At 50.4% G+C, this 23,609-nt stretch overlaps 2 protein-coding genes and 1 long non-coding RNA gene across 17 annotated transcripts in view; 2 read left to right on the forward strand and 1 right to left on the reverse strand.

The window, feature by feature from the left end:
- The window catches only part of LOC145526708 (uncharacterized), a 97,724-nt gene extending 94,337 nt beyond the window's left edge, over positions 1-3,387 (forward strand). The window contains exon 7 of the long non-coding RNA XR_014069106.1: positions 2,696-3,387. This is a non-coding gene — a long non-coding RNA (uncharacterized LOC145526708). The remainder of the gene's footprint in view (positions 1-2,695) is intronic.
- Positions 3,388-3,949: 562 nt separating this feature from the next.
- SART3 (spliceosome associated factor 3, U4/U6 recycling protein) overlaps positions 3,950-23,609 on the reverse strand; it is a 46,125-nt gene continuing 26,465 nt past the window's right edge. For 3 of the 12 annotated variants that reach the window (XM_081542981.1, XM_081542979.1, XM_081542978.1), the window contains exons 13-19: positions 18,712-18,824; positions 17,728-17,804; positions 16,950-17,118; positions 14,669-15,123; positions 14,013-14,165; positions 13,050-13,240; positions 11,347-12,439 (exon numbers count right to left, since the gene is read on the reverse strand). In XM_081542981.1, coding sequence (XP_081399107.1) covers positions 12,262-12,439; positions 13,050-13,240; positions 14,013-14,165; positions 14,669-15,123; positions 16,950-17,118; positions 17,728-17,804; positions 18,712-18,824 — 1,336 coding nt within the window. In that variant the 3' untranslated portion in view covers positions 11,347-12,261. Of the gene's footprint in view, positions 7,985-9,643; positions 10,229-11,346; positions 12,440-13,049; positions 13,241-14,008; positions 14,166-14,668; positions 15,124-16,949; positions 17,119-17,727; positions 17,805-18,711; positions 18,825-23,609 lie in introns of those variants that run through there. The other 9 variants (XR_014069095.1, XR_014069101.1, XR_014069098.1 and 6 more) reach the window with 9 other exon arrangements.
- On the forward strand, positions 4,859-10,144 carry FICD (FIC domain protein adenylyltransferase). 4 transcript variants are annotated; one of them, XR_014069103.1, is made up of 4 exons: positions 4,859-4,937; positions 6,314-6,672; positions 7,515-9,089; positions 9,683-10,144. XR_014069103.1 is itself a non-coding variant. In XM_081542983.1 (3 exons), the coding sequence occupies exons 2-3, from the start codon at positions 6,372-6,374 to the stop codon at positions 8,588-8,590; spliced, it is 1,377 nt and encodes a 458-aa protein (XP_081399109.1). In that variant the 5' UTR covers positions 4,859-4,937; positions 6,314-6,371; the 3' UTR covers positions 8,591-10,144. The 4 variants fall into 4 exon arrangements, 2 of the variants coding, with proteins under 2 accessions (XP_081399109.1, XP_081399110.1); XR_014069105.1 differs by lacking the exon at positions 4,859-4,937 and adding an exon at positions 5,614-6,127; XM_081542983.1 differs by having other exon boundaries at positions 7,515-10,144.

Below are 23,609 nucleotides of genomic sequence, written 5' to 3' on the forward strand. Positions count from 1 at the left end.
CCATGGGATTCTCCAGGCAAGAATACTGGAGTGGGTTGCCATTTCCTTCTCCCTTCACAAGCAATATATTGGGCTAATAACAGAATTTCCTGTGCCCTGTTTTTTTCTTGACTAAGGTGAAATTTGGTCCTCTCCTCATGTTCTTAGATTCTAAAGTTGTTGTGTTTTTTTTAACGTGGACCTTTTTTTTTTTAAGTCTGTATTGAATTTATTACAATATTATTTCTGTTTTATGTTTTGGTGTTTTGGCTTCGAGGCATATAGGATCTTAGCTCCGTGACCGGGGATCACACCCACACGTCGTGCATTAGAGGGTGAAATCTTAACAGCTGGACCACCAGGGAAGTCCTTCTGCTTGGATTTTTTTTGGTAAGACCCTGGTGTCTGCCCCTGGCAAGGTTCTACTTGGTCAAGATATTGTAGAAACTGTACTCAGTTTTCCCAGGCTATGTTCCTTCCATAAGAACTTCAGTTCAGTTGCTCAGTCATGTTTGACTCTTTGTGACCCCATGGACTGCAGCACACCAGGCTTCCCTGTCCATCAACAACTCCCGGAGCTTACTCAAAACTCATGTCCATTGAGTCAGTGATGCCATCCAACCATCTCATCCTCTGTCATCCCCGTCTCTTCCCGCCTTCAATCTTTCCTAGCATCAGGGTCTTTTCCAATGAGTCAGTTCTTCGCATCAGGTGGCCAAAGTATTGGAGCGTCAAATGTCTGGCATTCTGTGTTCCCCCTCAGGCTACATCTTTGTGGTTTCAGTTACCAACCTTGGGCCTATAAATGCCTTGACAGCTGGTACGTAGGTGGTGATGGTTTATTGGGATCAAAATATTAACTTGGATCCAGGAACAGGAGAATATTTTCAAATGAATGGTGCTAAATGGTTTGATTCATCAAGCTACACCCCTTCTCAGCAAGAAGGAGCTAGAATGGTTGTTGCCTTTATTCCTTAAGATTAAGGAATGACCAAAAATAGGGGCAACCGTGGGTTGAATCTATTTCATCTGCCTCCACTTAGGTCATTTTAAGAGTTGTTGTCCCCCAAGTGTAACTAAAAGTGGAGCATGGACTGTTCACTGCTCAGAAGCTGATAAAGAAGCAACATTAATGGAAGAAAAGTTTACTTTACTTTTATTGCCAGCAACCAGGGTGGTGGAGGGAGGATTTCTGTCCACAGGCTGACTTCTCACCCCCACCCACCACAAACAGTGGAAAAGAGCTTCCACAGGTGAAGGAAGGGGACCTGACTTCTCACCCCCACCCACCACAAACAGTGGGAAAGAGCTTCCATAGGTGGAGGAAGGGGGCTGCATGTAGAAACAGCCCCGTCAGCTCTGACAGTCATCTTGAAACTGGTTGTGCGGTGGTCTGACCAGCATCGTCTTGTTTTAAGTACAAGTCATCTTCAGTTCCAGGGTCGGTTTGTTCCCATTTTCTTGAGGCCAGTTCTTGGAATTGTGGCAGCTTATGTCATGGCTATTCTGGCCATCGTGTAGTTAACTTCTTCCACTGGTGGGGCTTTCAGTCTCTATCAGACAGCTCACAAGATACGGCTCAGAATGTTGTCTATAGCCCACGAAGAGGAACGAAAGGTCCTTGACTGTGCCTAATGACGAAGCTATTATTATTTAATCTTGTTGGACTCTCTTCCTCTGTTTCTGGATTTTCTCACTTCTCCGATTCACCTCATTCTTGGTGAAAGTTTTTCCACAGACAAAAGGCAGGCAGGGGACACGGGGGGAAGGACTATATGAACCTGCTATGTTTCACAAGCAGCCCATAGCTAAACAATAAGATATTTACCAGAGTTGGAGTCAGTTGTGTCTAGATTGAACTGAGCTGGTTGAGACAGGCTAGGATCACCCACCCTTCACCTGGGCATGGTGAGGGTCCCTCTGTGACCTTTTGGATGTGCGGAGGCCTGTAGCTTAGTTACGCCTGCACAGAATCATAATTTTCATGCCTTCTTCCAATCACCTGCCCCATGCTCTCCCACTTGCCTCCAGCCACCCTGCAGCTTTATTCATCTGGTACATACTTTGAAAGTGAAAGTGAAACCGTTTACCACAGATTGGGACTTGAACCCATGTGCTGGGACTCAAACCCAGCCTAAAACCAGTTTGGGACTCGAACTCCTGTGGCTGGGACTTGAGCTCAGCCAAAACCCTGCCTGGGACTTGAACCCACGTGACTGGGACTCCGTTCAGTTCAGTTGCTCAGTCGTGTCCAACTCTTTGCGACCCCATGGACTGCAGCATGCCAGGCCTCCCTGTCCATCACCAACTCCCAGAGTTTACTCAAACTCATGTCCATTGAGTCGGTGATGCCATCCAACCATCTCATCCTCTGTCATCCCCTTCTCCTCCCACCTTCAATCTTTCCCAACATCAGGGTCTTTTCAGATTAGTCAGTTCTTCGTGTCACGTGGCCAAAGAATTGGAGTTTCAGCTTCAGCATCAGTCCTTCCAATGAATATTCAGGACTTACCTCCTTTAGGATGGACTGGTTGGATCTCCTTGCAGTCCAAGGGAACCCTCAAGAGTCTTCAACACCACAGTTCAAAAGCATCAACTCATCTTTCTTTATAGTCCAACTTTCACATCCATACATGACTACTGGAAAAACCATAGCTTTGACTAGACAGACCTTTGTTGGCAAAGTAATGTCTCTGCTTTTTAATGTTTTTTCTAGATTGGTCATAACTTTTCTTCCAAGAAGTGTCTTTTAATTTCCTGGCTGCAGTCACCACCTGCAGTGATTTTGGAGCCCAAGAAAACAATATCTGGGACTCAAACCCAGCCAAAACCCATGGTACCTGGTTTCAGGACCTAATGAAGCTCAGGTTCTTGATGTCTCATCCCAGAAAGAATTCAATGAGAGACAAAGTGATAGGTAAGAAGTGGATTTATTCAAATACAGAGGTAAGCACACTCCACAGACAGAGCATGGGCCATCGCAAAGGGCAAGTGCGGCCGCAAAATGTGGCATAGTTTTTATAGGCTGGGTAATTTCATATCTAATGAGTGGGAGGATTATTCCAACTATTTTGGGGAAGGGGTGGAGATTTCCAGGATTTGGGCCACTGCCCACTCCTTGGTCTTTTAACAGTGCCTTGGAACTGTCATGGCACCTCTGGATATGTCATTTCACTTGCTGATTGAGGATCAAGGTCTAGTCTTGTCTGCCATCTTGGCCCCATTTGATTCTAATTGGTTTATCTTGTGTCCTTTCTTTCAAAAGTTGTGCCCTACCCCTTTCCCTCCTGTTACAAAAGTCGCTCAGTGTTGACCCCATGGACTATAAAGTCCATGGAATTCTCCAGGCCAGAATACCGGAGTGAGTAGCCTTTCCCTTTTCCAGGGGATCTCCCCAACCCAGGGATTGAACCCGGGTCTCCCACATTGCAGACAGATTCTTTACCAGCTGAGCCACAAGGGAAACCCAAGAGAAACTCTTGTAAATACCCTGAGCCCCTGGCTTTCAGAGAGAAGGATCTGAGATTTGTTCTCCTGTCTCCTCACTTGGCTGCCTTTTGAATAAATACTCTTTGTTGTAAACCTCAGCTTCTCAGCATTTTGGTGTGCTGTGCATGGGATAAGAGGAGCTTGATTTGGTATCAGGGCTTCTGCAAATCTCAAACTTCAGGGCAAAAGTGAGACAGGCTGTTAGCCCCCATTTTACAAATGGGGAAACTGAGACTTGCCCAAGGGCACACAGAGTGGAGCTGACAAAGTCTGAATTTAAGCCCAGGTCTCTCTGACTTCAGAATCTGTAGTGGTAACATTTTTTTTTTTTTTTTTAACCTCATGTACTTAGTGCTTAGCATTTCTGGATGAGTCCTGCATGTTTAATGTCAATGTTTGTGAACTAAGATGGATGTGTCAGCTCTCTGCTTCAAGGAAAAAAACTTTTGTCAACTGAAGAAAAAAAAAAACCAGAAACCATACAACCTCAAAGTTGTTTTATTCGGGCACATTACTGAAGACTATATGGCCCAATATACAGTCTCTCAGCTCTGAAGATCTGTTCCAAAGAGGTAAGGGAGGAGCTAGGATGAGTTTTTGCTGGGGCCATGTGGAGGGTGAGGTGGGGGAGAGATGCAGTTGAACATCCAAGCGTGATTGTTAATCACAAAAAGACATCTCAAGTTAATGATTTTAGTGCTCTCCTATAAGAAGATGGAAGAATCGAGGCTCACTAAAATTATTCTTTTGATATGCATCTAAACTGTCTAGGCCCCCTATCCTATTTTTCTCCATTCTGAATTCCCCTCAGAACACGCCCTCTGGGCAGCTGGCTGGTGGTTTGTGGGATGGCCATAGTCTGTTGTTTACTACAATGACAGGCAACATTCTTTGTCCACACCGGGAGGCAGGAGAACCAGCCTGGCTCTTCGCAAGAGTATGTAAACTAAGGAGGAAAAGAGGGTGAGAGAAGCCAGCAGCCCTGGTAGCAGAGACCAGGCTGTGAATGCGGGCTGGGAAGTCAGACACAGGTTTAAACCATCAGCCGCCTCATTTTACATCTAAGGAAACAGGTTCTCTCCTTCCCAGGGCTCCTCCTCACCCTCCCCTGGGCCTAAGGGAAAGGCAATCGGAACTTCGTTTCCCAGTCGGCACCCAAAAGGCCCCAAAACCACCCAGGCCCCGCCCTCCCTATTGCTTATTGGCCCTTTCGAGCACGAGACCGATAGAGGAGTCAGCCAATGGGAGTGGCCCACGGCGCGTCTTTCCCGGGAAAGCGGAGGCCGACGCGGGAACCCGGAAGTGCGAGACGCCGACAAGTTGAGGAAGCCAATCCGCTGCGAAGAGGCTGGCGGGCCGACCAATGGCGAGTCGCCGAGGGCGGGGCCACGGGCCGGCGGCGGAGGTTCTGGGGGCCGGCCCCCAGCCGAGACTGTGAGCGCTGAAAGAGGGCCCGGCAGCGGCGCGAGGTGAGGAGTGGGTGGGCGAGGAAGGGTGCAGCAGGGCAGTGAACCCTGAGTGGGGTTCGGAAAGGGGCGGGTCCCCAGGATGACCTTAGTTCAGTGTCCTCTCGGGTCCTCAGTTTCCCTCTTCCTAGCTAGTGAGCACTAAGATTCGTGCCACTCAGGAACGCATTTCCTCCCTGGTAAGCTGCAGCCCGGCCGGGGAGGCCTGACCACCTGGACGGAGCAGTGACCCTCACCCTCTTCTCCCCATTCGAGTTCGTACCAAGCCTTTTCAGATGTCCTGTATCAACCAGCCAGGGTCCCCCTGAAACCTTATCAGTTCTGGGTCTTAGTCTAGTACCAGGAGTAGGTGCTTGGGCCCTGGTTGTGAGTTAAGGTGGTGGTGAAGACCTAGGTGCTCTGGACACAGATGCACTGGGGCTTCGTTCCTGATGCCTCTGTAGACTTCTTGTGGGTCGTCTGGGTATTGACTTATTCTGTATGTTAGTTTTCCTCAGCTGAAAAGTTAATGCCTTGGGCAGTTTACCTACATGGGATGACGAAGGGGGAGATAAGGCATGCCTGGTACTCAGCTCAGTGCCCAACACAGCACAGTTGCCTAATAAATGCTTATTGTTAGCATGATGGTGCTTGCACACCGGGCTCCTCCACTCCCACTGCTAGCCTCAAGCACCTGCTCATTGTCACAGCGGGCAAGCAATCACCGCCTCAGGCCCACAACCTGAGTTCCTCTTAAGATACTCAGGCTGCACAAACTCTAGGCCAGATACCTGCTGGATAGGCCAGAAAAGGAAGGCTAGATCGGGAAACAGTATTGTGGGTAATGTCAGGGCCAGGACAGGGGGAGGTGGTTGCCCAGGTGGCAATAAATCAGATCCCCAAACAGTTGGTACCTCTCAAACGAGCCTCAGAACTGCCTCAGCTCTTCTGGACATGTGTCTTGTGTATCCAGAACACCTAGTTTCGGGTCCGAGGCCACAGAGATTTGTGCTTAAGTGGGGAGACTAGAGCCATGGGTTCCAGCACTCAGGTCCCAAGGTCATCACTTGCTGTCTGGATGCCTCTGGGCAAGGGCCTTCACTTCCCTGAACCTGTCTCAGCTGCAGAGCCGGGCTTCGGGTTGAAGACTGCAGGAGAGAATGTGAGGCTGCCACCAGGGTTCAGCACGGGGTCTGGCACAGAGCACGTGTTTAGTAAGTGTTGAGCGGCAGCAGCGTTCCTTTTCAGTCGCACCACCCTGGATGTGGCACCCATCTTTGCCTTGCCCCCACCCCCGGTTATCAGTTGAGAGGCGTGGGGGTGAGGGGGCAGTCTCTGAGGCTCTGCTGAAGCAAAACCTGTATTCTGAAGGTGGTGTTCCCCTGCTTCACCTCCTGCAGGTCCCGCTCTCTCCCAGACCCCTGCGGATGTGTGCAAGGGGCCCGCCCCTGGGCCCAGATGACACTCATACCGATGGCTTCAGTGATGGCGGTGACTGAACCAAAGTGGGTCTCAGTCTGGGGCCGCTTCCTGTGGGCGACGCTGCTGAGCATGGTGCTGGGCTCCCTGCTGGCCCTGCTGCTGCCGCTGGGGACCATGGAAGAACACTGTCTGACTGTGCTCAAGGGCTTCTACCTGCTCAGGAGCCAGCTGGAGCGGGCGCAGCCCACCGTCATGAAGTGCGCCAGGCCATCCACGGAGCTCAGCCTCCCCTCCAGGGGAGCAGCGCTGCTGGCGGTCAAGACCAAGGCCTCTCCAGGTAAGACTGGCCATCTCTCCTCAAGGATCACCGATCCCACAGGTATTCAGAGGGCCTGCTGTGTCCTGTGTGCAGGGCACGTAGTCACCCTGAGCTCCCAGCTAGACAAGGTGATAGGTGGCCAAGATAGGGGTGGTGCTATGGAGCAGAAGGAGCCAAGGGAGCACACCAGGAAGGCTCCCTGGAGGAGGGGATGCCTGCGGAGAGACCTGAGGGAGAGGGTATGAAGGGAGAGTGATCCAGATGGAAAGCAGAGTAGGAGGGCCCTGCACCCTTGAACTGAAAAGTCACCCAGGAGGTGTGGCTGGCACTGAAAGTGGGAGGACAGCAGTAAAGGGCCACGTGTAATGGAGGGTCTGGTTGAAAACCACTAGGTCAAAAGGTCCAGAGATGCGGAGCCCCCCCCCCCCCGGGGCCTAGCAGCAGTGGGGTGCCCTTCACAGTCAGGGTCTAAAGGGGCAGGGTGGATGCAGGGAGAAGGGACCTGCACCTCCAGAAGTCACTCGAGTGGCCTCGAGCTGGAGCAGGTGTAGGGGAGGGCCGCCTGATGGGAGCTGGGGCCATCTAGGAACATGACTGCTCAGAGGGGGCCACGGTGCCCAGCTGATGCCTGCACGGTAGAGGGTGGCTCGGGGACTGAGTGGACAATGACCAGCCCAGGGCCCCACAGGGCTGCAGGGAACAAACCTGTCTGCGCAGACAGGCACACGGAAGGTCAGGTACAGCCTGGCTGGAGGGGGCCCCAAGGCCGTGGGGGAGACAGCCCAGGTGACGGCCCCCCTGAACGTCCTCTGCCTGCCTGCCCGCATCCTCCCTGACCCGTGCCTCTGGCTCTTTTCTAGCCGGCAAGTTGGAGGCCAAAGCAGCTCTGAACCAAGCCCTGGAAATGAAACGGCAGGGCAAGCGGCACAAGGCCCACAAGCTCTTCCTGCACGCCCTCAAGATGGACCCGGGCTTTGTGGACGCGCTCAACGAGTTCGGCATCTTCTCAGAGGAGGACAAGGACATCATCCAGGCGGACTACCTGTATACCCGCGCGCTGACCATTGCGCCCCACCATGAGAAGGCGCTGGTCAACCGTGACCGCACGCTGCCACTGGTGGAGGAGATCGACCAGCGCTTCTTCAGTATCATCGACAGCAAAGTGAAGAAAGTCATGTCCATCCCCAAGGGCAACTCCGCGCTGCGCCGGGTGATGGAGGAGACGTACTACCACCACATCTACCACACGGTGGCCATCGAGGGCAACACCCTCACCCTCTCGGAGATCAGGCACATCCTGGAGACGCGCTACGCGGTGCCGGGGAAGAGCCTGGAGGAGCAGAACGAGGTCATCGGCATGCACGCGGCCATGACGTACGTCAACATGACCCTGCTGTCCCGCGTCGGCTCCGTCAGCATCGGCGACGTGCTGGAGATCCACCGGCGGGTGCTGGGCTACGTGGATCCCGTGGAGGCCGGCCGCTTCCGCGCCACGCAGGTCCTGGTGGGCCACCACATCCCGCCCCACCCGCAGGAGGTGGAGAAGCAGATGCAGGAGTTCGTGCAGTGGCTCAACTCGGAGGACGCCATGAATCTGCACCCAGTGGAATTTGCAGCCCTGGCCCACTACAAGCTCGTCTACATCCACCCCTTCATCGACGGCAATGGCAGGACCTCGCGCCTGCTCATGAACCTCATCCTCATGCAGGCAGGCTACCCGCCCATCACCATCCGCAAGGAGCAGCGGTCGGAGTACTACCACGTGCTGGAGGTCGCCAACGAGGGCGACGTGAGGCCCTTCATCCGCTTCATCGCCAAGTGCACGGAGACCACCCTGGACACCCTGCTCTTCGCCACCACGGAGTACCCGGTGGCGCTGCCAGAGGCCAGACCCAACCACTCTGGGTTCAAGGAGACGCTGCCGGTGAAGCCCTAACGCTGTAAATCCCTCCTTGGTGGCAAGGGCTGTCCCAGCAGAGGAAAAAAAAAACCTCCACATTTCTAGAAACCTAGTCTGCCAGAGCAGAAGGAGATGGGGAAGGACCTGAAAACATTCTTTACCTCCAAATGTCTCTTTAAAGAAGAAAACTAAATTATTAAGCCTTGTCCCTAAGATATAACTGAGCCAAGTTATTTTCCTTTGAGCTGGCACACATGTGGTGGCTGCTCGTGGCCCTGACCCCTGGGGTGGTCCCAGTGGCTTCAGGGGCATCCATGCTCGTGTGACCAGAACACAGGTTCTGGAGCGAAATTTGCACTAAGGTGAGGAGTGTGGGCTGAGGCCTGGAGGAGTAACTCCTTCCAGCACTTTCTGGAACCAGCTGAGACGGTCTGTGCCTCCCTGGGACATCAGCACAGCTGAGGAGGACCCGTCGCAGTTCTGAGAAAGGATTGAAAGCTTGCTTTCTTACAGGTGTTGGCTCCTCTACAAAGAGGTTAGTGTTGTGACTAATCTTACTGGTAGAGCAGATTTCTGAGACAGGAAGTGAGCATTCATCATGAATCTAGTTAGACACCTTGCTTAGTCCAAGGAACATGGTTTGAGCCACAGTTTCCAAACTCTGGTACCAGAGGTGGTCGTTTTTCCGCATCAAGACTGTTTTCTAATTAAGAACAGGAGTGTGGCTAGCCTGGTTTCTATTGATGTTTCTCATATTTGCAGCAATTCAGACCAGATGTTTTAGTCTAAAGGTCCTCTGGGTTTGTCACCTGACAATTAAATCCTGCTGCAGATCAAGTGTTAGGACACATCAGAGAAGAGAGATGCCAAGTCTATGACAAAAGAGCGTTTGTGATGAGTTAGGACGCCACTCTGCAGGAACCGAGAAACACCCTCGACCGCAGCCAGGCTGCATCCCTCTCATCCACTTACCTGCCCCATGGCCCCTGTCCCCTTGGGGGAAGCAGCATAGATTGCCTTGGCACGGCCTTATTTTTCTAGCAACTTGTAAAAAGATGAAATGTTACATGTAACACACCCACACTGTCATTATGGAGACAGAGTCTTTTCAATCATTACCTGGCACAGGTGCCAACACGACTGCTGCTGTTCAGTCCAGAGGTGGGACACCATCGAGCCCCTTTTCTGGGGACTGAGCCGGCGATGTCCAACACTGGACTCACTGTCAGTGTCTGAACGAGGCTGAATGCCCTCCGAGTGTTGTCTGAGGTGAGAATTCTGATCCTGACGGTAATGAGGACCCTCTTCTGATGTAGTAAGTGTTTCTACAGTTATTTAATTGTATAACAAGCAGAGTAGTTTTCTAAAAGATAAGTGAAAAGTTGTATGAAATGGCCCCAAGTGAGTTATTCAAACCTTGATAAAAAGTATTTTTGTATGTGGATGCCATATTTCTTAAACCTTAACTGTAAGCACACCAAGGAAGCCTGACTGAAGGGCTTACTTTGTACTAGAGAGAAATTTGCACTTTAGCTATATTTGAAGGGTATTATTTTAACAAACTACTAATAAAGTATTTTGTTACATAAATGCCTGAGACTTTCCTACCTTTCTCAAGAGATGTTCCCATCTGTCCTAAGGATGAAGGAGGGACTCTTTCTTTCAGAACTTTAGCTGTATTATTGAGAGAGAAAAACAAGAAAGACCCAAGACAGTAATGTCACGAGAAAGCGAGACAGAACTGGTTGGTTACGCTAACGGGGATGAACCACCGGCCTTGCACCAAGACTGAAATAACTGAAGTGGTTTTTCATGTATCTAGTCACCATCAGTTCCCCCCCACCCCCCAGCCAGAGACAACACAAACCCACTCCTATGTTCCTGAAAATCTATTTCTGGCACAGTCAACACCCTGCACCTAAATGGCGACCTGCTCAAGTCTGAGAAGCCCACCTCTGCAGCGAGCTCTGTGTGCACCTGAGAGGGTGAAGGGAGGTCGGAGGACTGGCAGCAGCAAGAGAACAGCGCCGTTAACCAGCACCCCATGAGCGGATCCAGAGGCAGAGGTTCATGGCCCCTTGGTCCCGACCTGACCCACAGCCTCTCACCCACAGAACAGGCCTCTGCAGGGGAGTGGATGGCCAGCCGCCCCCAGAGAACACAGGCTCTTCCGACAGCTTCACAGCTGCTGCCTGAATTCAAAAACACCTAACAAGCGTTCTGTGCAAAAGATGAGGTACAGAGAACCTACAGATTAAAAGGGTTATTACGAAACAATAGGAAATTGGCAATTTGTCTGGATGGTTGACATTAACACTACTCACATTTCTAGAAATAACGATAAAACCATGGTCTTTAAGTCCATAGAGACAGATGCTCCAGTAGTAGGGCCGCTGTGATGTCTGGGGTCTCCCTCCGGGACCCAGGGGACACAGGAGAGGGTGGAGACGAAGACGGGCTGAGCAAGGCTGAAGCTCTGAAGCTCGATGGCAGGCATATGGGGTTTAGTTTACAGTTTACTATTCTGTCTACTGACCCATTTCAAATGGTCCATTGAAAATGTTACACTAACAACTACAGTAAAACCTGACTGATGCATAAAACCTTTAAAAACAGATAAATAAGCCAATTTTTCATCACAAAGGAAAGAATTCCAATATTTTCCCCCAGAGTGCCTTTATAAAGTCAGTTTTCCTACTGAACTGGCAACCTCACTTTCAAAGGAATAAATACTAGATAAAAGATAAGGGGTAGAAAAGCTGTAAACGCCGAACTGCTATAAACTGGAGGTCTCATAGCTGAAATGGTTTAATGCAAAACAACTGGATCTGACTTACAAAAGTTCTATTTACACACCTATCATGTAAAGCAAGGTACACCCATTTCAAAATACGTATTTGAACACATATCTGAGTACCTTTCTGCAAGAAGTTTTTAAGAGAACTTCAGTTTAATAAACAAAGCTAAATGGAGAGAATTTAAGTTTGCACTTGACATGGTATTTAAACAAAACCAAAGGGCTGAAACTCAGTATTTAGACAAAAAACACAGTTCACTAGTCACTAGGCAAAGAAAATGGTCCATAGCAGATGGCGCGCAAAGTTCCTACACAAAACAAATGTCACAAAGTTGCTTTGAGGAAACAAAACAATGGGTTGACAAGTCATTTACAAACACATGATATAAAAACGCACAGCCCCCGTGGACAAAATTCCATCAGATGTTTTTTAAGTGACGTCCCCTCCCTACCCCTTTACTAAAATAGGCCATTCTGGTGAATTACTAGCATCTGCCATTTTGTCTTTTAAAAATTAAAAGAGTGACGGGCACATGTGCTGTGCAGGGTGTAAGGAAGTGTCTTATAAAAAGGGACCAGAGTTGGCCAAAAATACTTGGACAAGTGGGTCTCAGAACAGTGTGTTCGAGTTTCACTTCTGTTTCTCAGCTCTTTCAAGACACAAAAGTATCTCAGGAAACTACACCCTGCACCCAGCCTGTGGAGTGATGGTTTTCGTTCTCTTGCCCTCAATATGAGGGAGCACTCAATCTCTTTCCTTGGACACCCTTTTCCAGTCCTGCCTAAACCAGAGCAAGCATGTGGCTGCGCCCTGCACCTGGCCCTGCATGGCCAGGGCCCTGCTGGGCACCGGGCATCTTCCCGGTCAGCGTGAAGTAAGGCATTTCCCTTCTCTCACAGTCCCACTCACTCACTTTCTCAGAAGCAACTTGGCAAAGTCGGCATTAGACATCTTGGGAGCCTCGGTGGTGGCCGGGGTGGTGCCTGCCGGCGGGGTGGCGGGGCCATTCTCAGCCTGGGCGGTGGCAGCACTGGGGCGCTGCAGGGCGCGAGGCAGCAGAGAGAGCTGGGTCCTCCCCTTCCCCCGCCTGGAAGAGCAGACAACGCATGGACCTCTCAAAGCGACAACTGGTGAAATGAGGTGGTCCTGGACCACCCCAACACAAAAGGTGAAAAGCAACAAACAAGAAGGCTGAGACGAGCCCTGAGCTCCCTGACTCTGGCTATCAGGTACAAGTCACCTTAACAAACTCTGCCTTTTCCACAACTTTTTGGCCAGGGCCACGGCTGTGCAACACCGTCACACGTAAGGTGGACAGAACGGCTGTGACCGTACAGCCCTCACCAGACAACCTTGCAACCTTGCCGCCTCGTCCCCATGGGCTGAGAACACAGCTCTGCCGGGGTTATAGTTGGTGAACACCTGGCTGTCAGGTTTGGGGCCAAAGGGGACTTCAGAGTGATCACCGTCTTTACAAAAACATTTTTTTAAAACTTAAATAAACCACTGGTGTAAACCAGTGCACACGAGGGAGGGCCCACTTCTAGGCTGGCTCTCGGCGTGGACTTGCTGGGGAGCCCCTGCCCCGGGACAGAGCAGGCAGGCCTGACCCTCCGTCTAACTCACTGTCCTAGAGGAAAATAGGGTCACCATGGTGCCAGCCATGACAAGGCTGCACCAGTGGGCACGACACTTACGCTCCGTAGACCTGCCGTGGCACCAGGGCACTCCCCGGGGCCTTCCTCGCCTCCAGCTTCTCCGGAACCTTCCTCTGAGGCGGGTTGCTGATGGCCACTTTGATGACGTTCTCTCTGATAGTCATGCCGTCCATCTTCAGGACGGCCTGAGACGCCTGGGATTCATTTTCGTACTCCACGTAGGCCAGGCCCTGAGGGTTTGTAAGGCCCAGCCAGGTCAGCGCTGCAAGCCAGGACGCGGCTCTCCACTCAGGCCCCGGGCCTGTTCAGAGAGCGCCTCCCTTGGGTTTCCCTGCCCCACTCCCGCCTCCTTTGGCCTACAGGTTCCTTCCCGGCCCTAGTCTATTTCTGCAACTGACTAACTTCAGACAATTCTTCAAGCACAACGCACCACGAGCCAGAGATAGGCCAGCATAAACCCAGCAAAAGGAGGAGGGGCCTGGACATATGTGAGCCCTGACATCCCTGGGCCTCCGGGCTGCCCATATATTCGTCAGCTCTCAATTAACCTGGACAAACGTGAATGGGCCTCTCTTAAACCAAACTCTCCTTAAACAACTACTCAAAACATGGTCAAGGATTTCACAGAAGGCTGAGGAACCAGAGGGGAGAACACGGTAAGGGGGACACCAGAGCAGGGATTCGGGGAGATGCCGGAGGCCTCCTGAAGAGGGGTCCGGGCAGGAGGGAGGAGACTGCAAAGGGGGGCATCTCACCCCAAGGCCCCACAGCCTGGAGCCGCACTGGAGCCCCTGCTAATTCGTAGTAGTTTTTCTTGCAACACTTTTTTCTTTTCAGTATAGTTATCCACATACAAGTTAACCTGACTCCAAATGGGAAGAGCCTAGTGCAGCTATCCTTCTGTTAACTTCTTGTCTGTTTCTTAGCAGACAAACCAGAAACCACTCTAGAACCAAGTAATCTGAACAGAGGCTCTCCCAGGCTCCAGGTTCAGACACCGACCTTGGGTTTGCCGGCCCGGTTGGTGACCAGTCGGATGTCCTTCACGGTGCCGTGGGCCTTGCAGATCTCCTCGAGTTCCTCTTTGGTGCAGGAGAAGGGCAGGCCCGACACAAACAGCTTGTGTTTCTCCAGGGCAGTGCTGTACCTGAACACCTGCGGAAGAGGAAGAGGACTCACCCCCCGGGCCCAGCCCAGCTCCCCACATCACAGGGTTAGGCCTCACCCACAGGCCGGGCCAGAGCTGGCTCTGGGTGTGAAGAACTGCTCACTTGCCCTGGGCAAGTCCCTCACTTCTCAAAGCCTTCACTTCCTCCTCTGGAAAACGGCCAGAATAAAGGCCATCATTCTCCGAGTCTGGGTGACGGTCGAAAGGTAACATCAGACGCTGGGCACAGCCCTGTCACTCCTAACAATCCCACGGGGAGGAGCTGTTACACGGTGCCTACTGTTACCATCATTTGTCCACACCAGCAGCCCAGTGACCCAGCCCCATGTAGAGACCTCAGCGAACCAGCTCAGAATGGACCCAGTAATTCAGACGTTTCCTTCTTAACAAACGTTCCACTTAGATTCTAAATACTGGACGCTGCAGGAAAGAGCATTTAGTCTGTCCTACTGCAACCCTACGGAAAGGCGGGCTTACCCCCCAAACCAACCTTGAAGTCAGGGTTTTTGCTCTTGTCCACACAGGGGGAGACAAACATGGGCCGGCCCTCCACGCTCTGCCGGTCCAGCTGGAGCGCCTGCAGGGCCGCCGCCTCCTCTCTGAACTCCACGTAGCAGTAGCCGCGGAAGTCGCCACGGTTACTGAAGATGGGGCGCACCTCGACCACGTCCCCGCAGGCCTCGAAGAGCGGCCGGAGCGTGGCGGCCGGCTCCCCCAGCCCGTAGGGCAGGTTGCTGACGAAGACGGTGACGCCGTCCTTGCTGCTGTCATGCGGCACCTTGGGCATGTCCCTCCGCCGGGCGCCCACTCGCACTTCCTTCGGCTCCGAGGGGGGCTCCGCGGCCGCAGGGGCGCTGCTCCCTGAAAGGTCAGCTTCGGAGCCTGGCTCCGCTTCCCCGGCGGGAGGAACGCTATTCTCCACCCTCCTGCGCTTGGAGGGCTGCTCTGTGGGTCGTCAGGGGAAAGGACGGTTAGGTAACTGTCTCCTGGTGCTGAGCTGGGGCGTGCCCAGCAGGGACATGGTTCTCCCCACCAGACGCCAGGACCCCTGCGGACGCCAGGGTGCCCACCCCCCACCCTCCGCCATCTCTCCCGACCCTCCCGGCACATCCCACTCCTTGCCAGGCCCCAGTGACATCCGGGGGAGGGACAGCTCAGGTACAAGTGACAACCTAAACCCGTCCACGCTCAACCATACAAGAGGTCGGGGGTCTCTACACTGTCCCGGCAAATCCCTAGGACCCCTTCTGGAAAGCCCAGGGCAGAGAGGGGGATGGAGCCCGGGGGCCACGGGTAAACAAGCACCTCAGTGACCAGGCATACTCCCCGGGCCACCCCAGAAGTGGTACAGAGTGCTAGCTCCTCCCCACATTCATGACCGTCCCATGTCCTTCCACAGAGCTTAACAACACTCTACTCCAACCCACGCTCCCCACTGCCACCAGGGGGACAGGGCTGAAACCAACCAGTGTGGGCCGCCTGCTTCCAGACCTTTCTGTCAGTTCCCCACTGCCCTCCAGATGGGGTCTGCCCGCAGCACTCTGCGTTCTAGAGCACTGATGGGCGGGCTGGCCTGCCTCACTGACCCCAGCACCCAGCCCCCTACCGGGATCAGGGCACAGCGGGCCACCCTGTGCTCTGCGGGCCCCTGCCCTCTCTCACTGGCAGTCACTCACCATCCCCCAATGCCGAGGTGCAGTGCCACTGCCTCACAGGGACGTCACCTCACCCTTTCCTGCAACCCTTTCGCTGACCCCTAGTGCTTTCCCGGCCTCCACTATCACTCTCACCCACAGCTCCCTGAGTCCCCATGACACATCACTGCGGTCACAGGTCCCCTAAGCCTTCCCCTGCTACACCAGGAGCCCTAAAGGGCAGTGAGCTACCCGCATCATTTCTGAAGGCCCCAAGAAATGAATGATGACTCCATCACTTCTTACTCCGGCTGATAGCTCTGCACTAGGAAAACGGTGAGCCTCCTTTAGCGTCTAGAGACCTCTTTACCGTAACCGACTTTGCTGAAATAAATCTGATCCACACCTGCCCACATATGAAATGGCAGGGGTGACAGAAACACAGTGTGGAAAATTTTACAAATCAAACTACCTGGTGGGAGTCAAGTAAGGGGAGGGAAGGGTATAGGTGCAGGGCAGGGGGCAGCCAGGTGCCAGGGCCTGAGGGTACAGGAAAAGTCCACACTTGGTGCAGAGGGGAGGGAAAGTCCGCAGAGGGGGAGAAGGAAGGCACCACTCAGGAAGGGGATGGTGGTGTCAGGTGCATGTAGGGAACGGAGCCCAGGTGGGTGCCGGCAGGGTGGCACCTGGTGCAGGCCTGGGAGCCAAGCAGGGGAGGAGGGCACCACCACGTGGAGGGGAGGAGGGCACCACCGCGTGGAAGGGAGGAGGGCACCACCCCGTGGAGGGGAGGCAGCGACAGGGAAGGTGGTGGGCACTTCCTGTGTTGCTCGCTCTGCTGTGTCCCACTCAGTGCAACTGCATGGACTGTAGTCCACCAAGCTCCTCCGTCCATGGGGTTTTCCAGGCAAGATACTGGAGTAGGTTGCAATTTCCTTCTCCAGGGGATCTTCCCAACCCAGGGACCAAACCCACGCCTCCCACATTGACAGGGGAATTCTTTATGGTCTGAGCCACCAGGGAAGCCTTGCCAGGAACTGATTCTCAAATGGTTCCAGAATAAAGTTCTCTATGCTGTTCAGCACCCTGCCTGGAGGTCTAGGATGTTCCAGGTATGAAGGTCCTGCCAGGCGTTACCTTCCTCATCATCGCCCCATTCCTTCTCATCGTCCTCGTCGGCTCTGTGCTTGTCCGCCCCTCTGGTCTTTTTCTTCTTCTTCAACGCTTTCTTCTCGGCCCGGGCCCTCTTCCGTTGCTCAGCCTTTTCTTCCTCTTGTTGGGCGAGGGCTGCTTCCTTCTCTGCAGCCTGGAAGGTCGGGACACGACACATCACTGGATGCGGCCATTACACGAAGTCCACTGACTTGTGACGGAAGAGGTGAGCGCACCAGGAGGACGGCCACCCCCAGGAGACCAGGAGGAGGACAGGGGGCGGGGCCGAGGCCCACCTTTTCAGGCCCTTAAGGAACTGCATCTCAAGTCTATGGTATGTCTCACAAGGTCCCCAGGAATGACTCACCAGTAAAAAGGAAAACATCGATAAAACTGGGGCCCTGATTCACCTGGGGGTTCTCAAGCTCCAACCACTAGGCTATGTCAGTCAGGCTCCTTTTTTATCTTCTTCGTCTATTTCAATAACCTTTAAGTACTCCACTACCTAAAGTATCTACTGCTGGGGCTAACATTTTAAGCCAATCTAAAAAAAAAGATAGTCTTAAACACTGATTCAAACATCTCATCGTTAACACACTGAGTAAAATACACTTAGGATGACCTCAAAGGTTTTAACAAGGAACATTCATACTAAACACAGTCAAAATCACTATCAGAATTGTTAAATCCACTATACTCCAATAAATTTTTTTTAAAAAAAGCTTTCAGAGGTTCAAAGACTTGAAACAAAGAGCATCGTTACCTTAATTCTCTGCTCATTAACTCGAGCTAGTCGAGTCTCAGTTTTCTGAACAGCTGTATCCCAGTCTTCTAAAGTACCTTGAGAGGAAGGAGAAGCAAACTTTCACTTCTCTGGATTTCGAAGGAAATAAAAATATCAAATTGTCTTAATTTCCCCACACCTCCAGAAGAGATCTCTTCCATCAAACAGTAACAACTGGAGAATCGGCTTTCCATTTTAAGATTTCATTTGTGTAGGTTTCAAGTTTCAGAACTCAAATAGTTCTTCCAGGTGTGTTTAGATCACCCCTTCTCTTTTAGAAAAGAGACTTGAAAACCAGACTAGGTTCTATTACAAGCTCTCCATGGCAAAGATTACTGAAAATATTCTAATGCAAAAGGTAAAAAACATTTATTCTAAGATCAAAAGATTTTAAAAGTTCCTCAGATGATAAATGCTGAGGTGTTTTTCTTATGATGCTGCTGTTTAGGTGTGTATTTCCAGTTCTAATGGACTCATAGTACCCAAAATCCAGGCTAATGCCCGTGGAAACTATATACGGAGGCTTTGAAATTCACCAGGGAGGCACACGGTTTCAGAGAGCAGTCTCGCCGTGGGCCTCACAGCGCTGTGCTGGAACACAGGCTCTGCTGATCCGAGAGAGTCTTTAGCAACATTCAGAGACAGTTCTGCTCATCAAGACTAGGGGGAAGAGCATTACTGGTACCCAGCGGGAAGAGAGGGTCCAGAGAAGCTGCACGTGACAGCAGCTCCCCCGTCCCCCGAGAGGCCTGTGCTAGAGCCTCATCACAGGTCCCTTTGCACATGGAGCGTGAGAAGGGTGACGGGACTCCCCTCTCACCGGCGAGCACCGCGTGATGGTCTCATCACAGAGGCCCCTAGAGGGGTGGCGCCATAAACACACGTGGCCTTAGGCCTACAGTCCTGCGACCACACTGGTCTCAGGGACAAGCCCCAAACGTGAGGCAGTGCTGAGGTCCCCACCTTCTGTCCTCTCCATGGTGAGCAACACCTCACAGACGTGCTCTGGGTAGTCGCTGGTGCACTGGACGGCCCGGTGCAGAGCCTTCCTGCAGTGCTGTGTGTCACCGTGGGCCCTGGGATGGAAAACACACAGTTGGGGCCACAGGGACCCAGCGGAAGACATGGGGGGTGGGGGGCGGGGGGCGGGGCACCCTCACACAGCTAACACCACGGCAGCAAAGCCCGGTGTCAACTTCAGCTCTGAGGAGACATCAAGTTCTTTGTGCCAACTGTTTTAATGCTTCCTCCTTGTCCCAGAAAGCTCCCTAGTCAAAACTGAAGGCTTTCTTCTGAACCATTCTTTCCCTCAGCAAGTCAGTGCTGGTGAAGAGGCACCTGGGGACAGCAGTCCACAGCCAGGCCTTCTGCCTTTGCGTGTGCCAGGTGTACGGAAGGACCCCAGAGCGGGGGTGAGGCCTTCTGCCTTTGCGTGTGCCAGGTGTACGGAAGGACCCCAGAGCGGGGGTGAGGCCTTCTGCCTTTGCGTGTGCCAGGTGTACGGAAGGACCCCAGAGCGGGGGTGAGGCCTTCTGCCTTTGCGTGTGCCAGGTGTACGGAAGGACCCCAGAGCGGGGGTGACAGGGTAAAGTCCCCAGAGAGATTCTAGGATGTCATCCCCCTTGAGGAGCAAGCCACCAACACAGCGACTGCCAGGTTTTGTGCCCAGAGTCACAAAAATCTTCCCACACTGACATGAAATGAGATACTGCTCAACACAATAGTTACAAAACAGCACTCTGTTCATCCCAGCAGTTCTAAGACACTATGTTCTCCTTTCTGTTTAAAAAGTTTTTATAAACATACATAAACATTGTAAATACACATTAGGACACTAAGAAAAAATTTAGGGCAACAGTTCTCAAAGTATGATCCATGGACGCCTAAGGGTCTCCAAGACCCTTTCAGGAGGTCTGCAAAGTCAAAACTACTTTCATTTATATACCGATATACTTACTGGACTTTTTCACTGTGCTGACATTTGGATTGAGGATGCCAAAGCTACAGTGGCCCTTGGCACAAATTAAGACAGTGCACAGTTTGATAATATTCTGGGTGACAAATGGAATGCACACATTAAGCACCTCTTCACACCCAAGTACAGTGGTTGGAGCAAAGAAATAACAGGTTACTGTCTGAGCTGCAAGCTGGACTACTTCCTTTTTTTTGGTGGAACATAATTTTCACTTGAGAGAACAGTTGAGTGACAAAAACTACAGTGACTCAGACTGTGCATCTGGAAGACGTTTTCAACAATTAATGAAGTGAGGCTGTCACTTCCAGGAAAACCACTAAGAGTTTTTGTTGACTGATCAGAACTTGGAAAACCTGTATCTGCCACTGTGAGTTTGACAGCCTCCTACTTTCAAGACTTTTCTGTGAAGATCAGTGCAGATATGAACAAATGAGATAATGAGATGTGTCAATATTTGGAAGAGCTGCAGTACTTGATGAGTCAGCATTTTCCACACACACAATGCATGTCATGGAATCCTGCGTGGGTATAAAGGTCTGCTCAGTGCAAGTCAGACCACTGGATGTTAACATAACAGTCTCATATTCTCCAATGAAAACGTCACGACAGAGAGGGTGCAGAACCAGACAGGAGAATCCAGCTGTCTGCTACTGAGACAGATTAGAGAAATTTGTAAAAAGTATAAAACCAGGCCACTTTCTCACTATGCTACTTTGGAGTCTGGAAAGCAGTCATTTCTTATAAAAATGTTATTTCTGTTAAATGTCTTCATAGTTAATTTTAAATGAATAAAAGTTTTTTTTAATTTTTCAGTTTCATTTTCTAATACGGTAAATGTTAATAAATACACCTCACATAAACAAAAGCTCTTGAGGTGGTCCTGAGACCAAAACATTTGAGAACCACTGATCTAGAGGAATACTCAACAAGCTTTAATTGTGGTCATCTCTGAGGAAGGATTTTAAGAAACTTTCTGTCTCACATTCTGTAAATGTTCTATTTTAACTTGAGCACATATTAGTTTTTAAAATCAGGTTGGAGGGGGCAAAATATTCAGAACAGAAAAAAAAACGTGTTTATTGACACACAATACCCAAGATAACCCTTCATGGATCACCTGCCTTCTCGGTGGCAAAGGGCTTGTGTAACTCAATGAAGCTATGAGCCATGACATGTAGGACCACCCAAGATGGACGGATCAGAGTGGAGAGTTCTGACAAAACGTGATGCACTGGAGGAGGGAATGGCAAACCACCCCAGTATACTTGCCATGAGAACCCCATGAACTGTATAAAAGGAAAAAAAGATATGACCCAGAAAGATGAGCCCCCCAGGTCTGAAGGTGTCCAACATGCTACTGGGGAAGAGCAGAGGATCGCTACTAACAGCCCCGGAAAGAATGAAGTGGCTGGACCAAAGCAGTAACGACGCTCAGTTGTGGATGTGTCCAGTGATGGAAGTAAAATCTGATGCTGTAAAGAACAATATTGCGTGGGAACCTGGAATATTAGGTCCATGCATCAAGGTAAATTGGACATGGTCAATCAGGAGATGGCAAGAGTAAACACTGACATCTTAGGAATCAGTGAACTAAAATGGATGGAAATGAGTGAATTTAACTCAGATGACCATTCTATCTACTATTGTGGGCAAGAATACATAGAAGAAATGGAGTAGCTCTCACAATCAAAAAGACTCTGAAATGCCATACTTGGATGCAACCTTAAAAACAACAGATCTCGGTTTGTTTCTAAGGCAAACCATTCAACATCACAGTAATCCAAGTCTATGTCTGAACCACCAATGCCGAGGAAGCTGAAGATGATCAGTTCTATGAAGACCTAGAAGACCTCCTAGAACTAACACCAAAAAAAGATGACCTATTCATCATAGGGGATTGGAATGCAAAAAGTAGGAAGTCAAGAGATACCTGGAGTAATAGGCAAGTTTCGCCTTGGAGTACAAAATGAAGCAGGGCAAAGGCTAACAGAAATCTACCAAGAAAACACATTGGTCATAGCAAACACCCTTTTTCAGCAACACAGAGATGACTTTACACATGGACATCACCAAATGGTCAATACCGAAATGAGACTGATCACACTCTTTGTAGCCAAAAATGTAAAAGCTGTATACAGTCAGCAAAGACAATTCCTAGAGCTGACTGTGACTCAGATCATCAGCTCCTCACAGAAAAATTCACTTAAACTAAAGAAAGTGGGGGAAAAAACTAGGCCAGTCAGGTATGACTTAAATCAAATCCCCTATGAATCCCTTGAGCTTCCCTGGTAGCTCAGCTGGTAAAGAATCCACCTGCAATGCCGGATACCTGGGTTCGATCCCTGAGTTGGAAAGATCCCCTGGAGGAGGGCATGGTAACCCACTCCAGTATTCTTGCCTGGAGAATCCCCATGAACAGAGGAACCTGGAGGGCTGCAGTCCATGGGGGTCACAAAGAGTTGGACACAACTGAGCAACTAAACAATAAAACACAAATGAATATACAGTAGAGGTGATAAATAGATTCAAGGAATTAGATCTAATGAACAGACTGCCTGAAGAACTATGGACAGAGGTCTGTAATATTGTACAGAGGCAGCTAATAAAACCATTCCAAAGAAAAAGAAATGCAAGAAGGCAAAGTGGTTGTCTGAGGAGGCTTTACAAGTAGCCAAGAAAAGAAGAGACGCGAAAAGCAAGGGAGAAAGGGAAATGTACACCCAACTAAATGCAGAGCTTCAGGGAACAGCAAGGAGAGACAAGAAGGCCTTCTTCAAAGAACAATGCAAAGAAAAAGAGAAAAACAGAAAGGGTAAGACTAGAGATCTCTTCAAGAAAATTGGAAATATCAAAAGACCATTTCATCCAAAGATGAGCACAATAAAGGACAGAAATGGTAAAGACCTAATAGAAGCAGAAGTGATGAAGAAGAGATGGAAAGAATACACAGAAGAACTGTACAAAAAAAAATATCTTAATGACCCAGATAACCACAATGGTACAGTCTCTCACTCAGAGCCAGACATTCTGGAGTGTGAAGTAAAGTGGGCCTTGGGAAGCACTGCTGTCAATAAAGCTAGAGGAGGTGATGGAATTCCAGAAGAGCTATTTAGAATCCTAAGAGATGATTCTGTTAGCTGCACTCAGTATGTCAGCAAATTTGGAAGACCCAGCAGTGGCCTCAGGACTGGAAAGGGTCAATCCTCATCGCAATTCCCAAGAAGGAATTCCCAGTACTAAAGAATGTTCAAACCACGGGACAGCTGTACTCACTTCCCATGCTAGTAAGGTTACGCTCAAAATCCTCCAAGCTAGGCTTCAGCATTATGTGAACTGAGAACTTTCACATGTTCAAGCTGGGTTTAGGAAAGGCAGAGGAACCAGAGATCAAATTGTCAACATTGACTAGATCATAGAGAAAGCAAGGGAATTCCAGAAAAACATCTACCTCTGTTTCACTGATTATGCTAGAGCCTTTGATTTGTGGATCATAACAAACTATGGAAAACTCTTAAAGATATGGGAATACCAAACCATCTTACCTGTCTCCTGAGAAACCTGTATACAGGTCAAGAAGAAACAGTTAGAATTTAGAACCCTGTATGGAACAACTGACTGGTTCAGGATTGAGAAAGTAGTACAAGACAGTTTACTGTTACCCTGTTTATCTAACTTATACACAGAGCACATCATGAGAAATGCCAGGCTAGACTGAGTTATAAGCTGGAATCAAGACTGCTGAGAGAAATATCAACAATCTCAGATGCAGATGATACCACTCTAATGGCAGAAAGCAAAGAGGAAGAACTAAAGATCCTCTAGATAAGGGTAAAGAAGGAGAATGAAAAGGCAGGCTTGAAACTCAATTATTAAAAAAACCAAGGTC

The sequence above is a fragment of the Giraffa tippelskirchi genome, chromosome 11, assembly GCF_054371585.1.
Source record: "Giraffa tippelskirchi isolate mGirTip1 chromosome 11, T2T-mGirTip1v1.2.pri, whole genome shotgun sequence".
Taxonomy (NCBI): Eukaryota; Metazoa; Chordata; class Mammalia; order Artiodactyla; family Giraffidae; genus Giraffa; species Giraffa tippelskirchi.

Excerpts from the sequence above, each read along its gene's own strand:
- FICD (XM_081542983.1), top strand. The coding sequence starts at position 6,372 with ATGACACTCATACCGATGGCTTCAGTGATGGCGGTGACTGAACCAAAG. Across the intron at positions 6,673-7,514 it reads CAAGACCAAGGCCTCTCCAG|CCGGCAAGTTGGAGGCCAAA; the intron begins GTAAGACTGGCC and ends GCTCTTTTCTAG.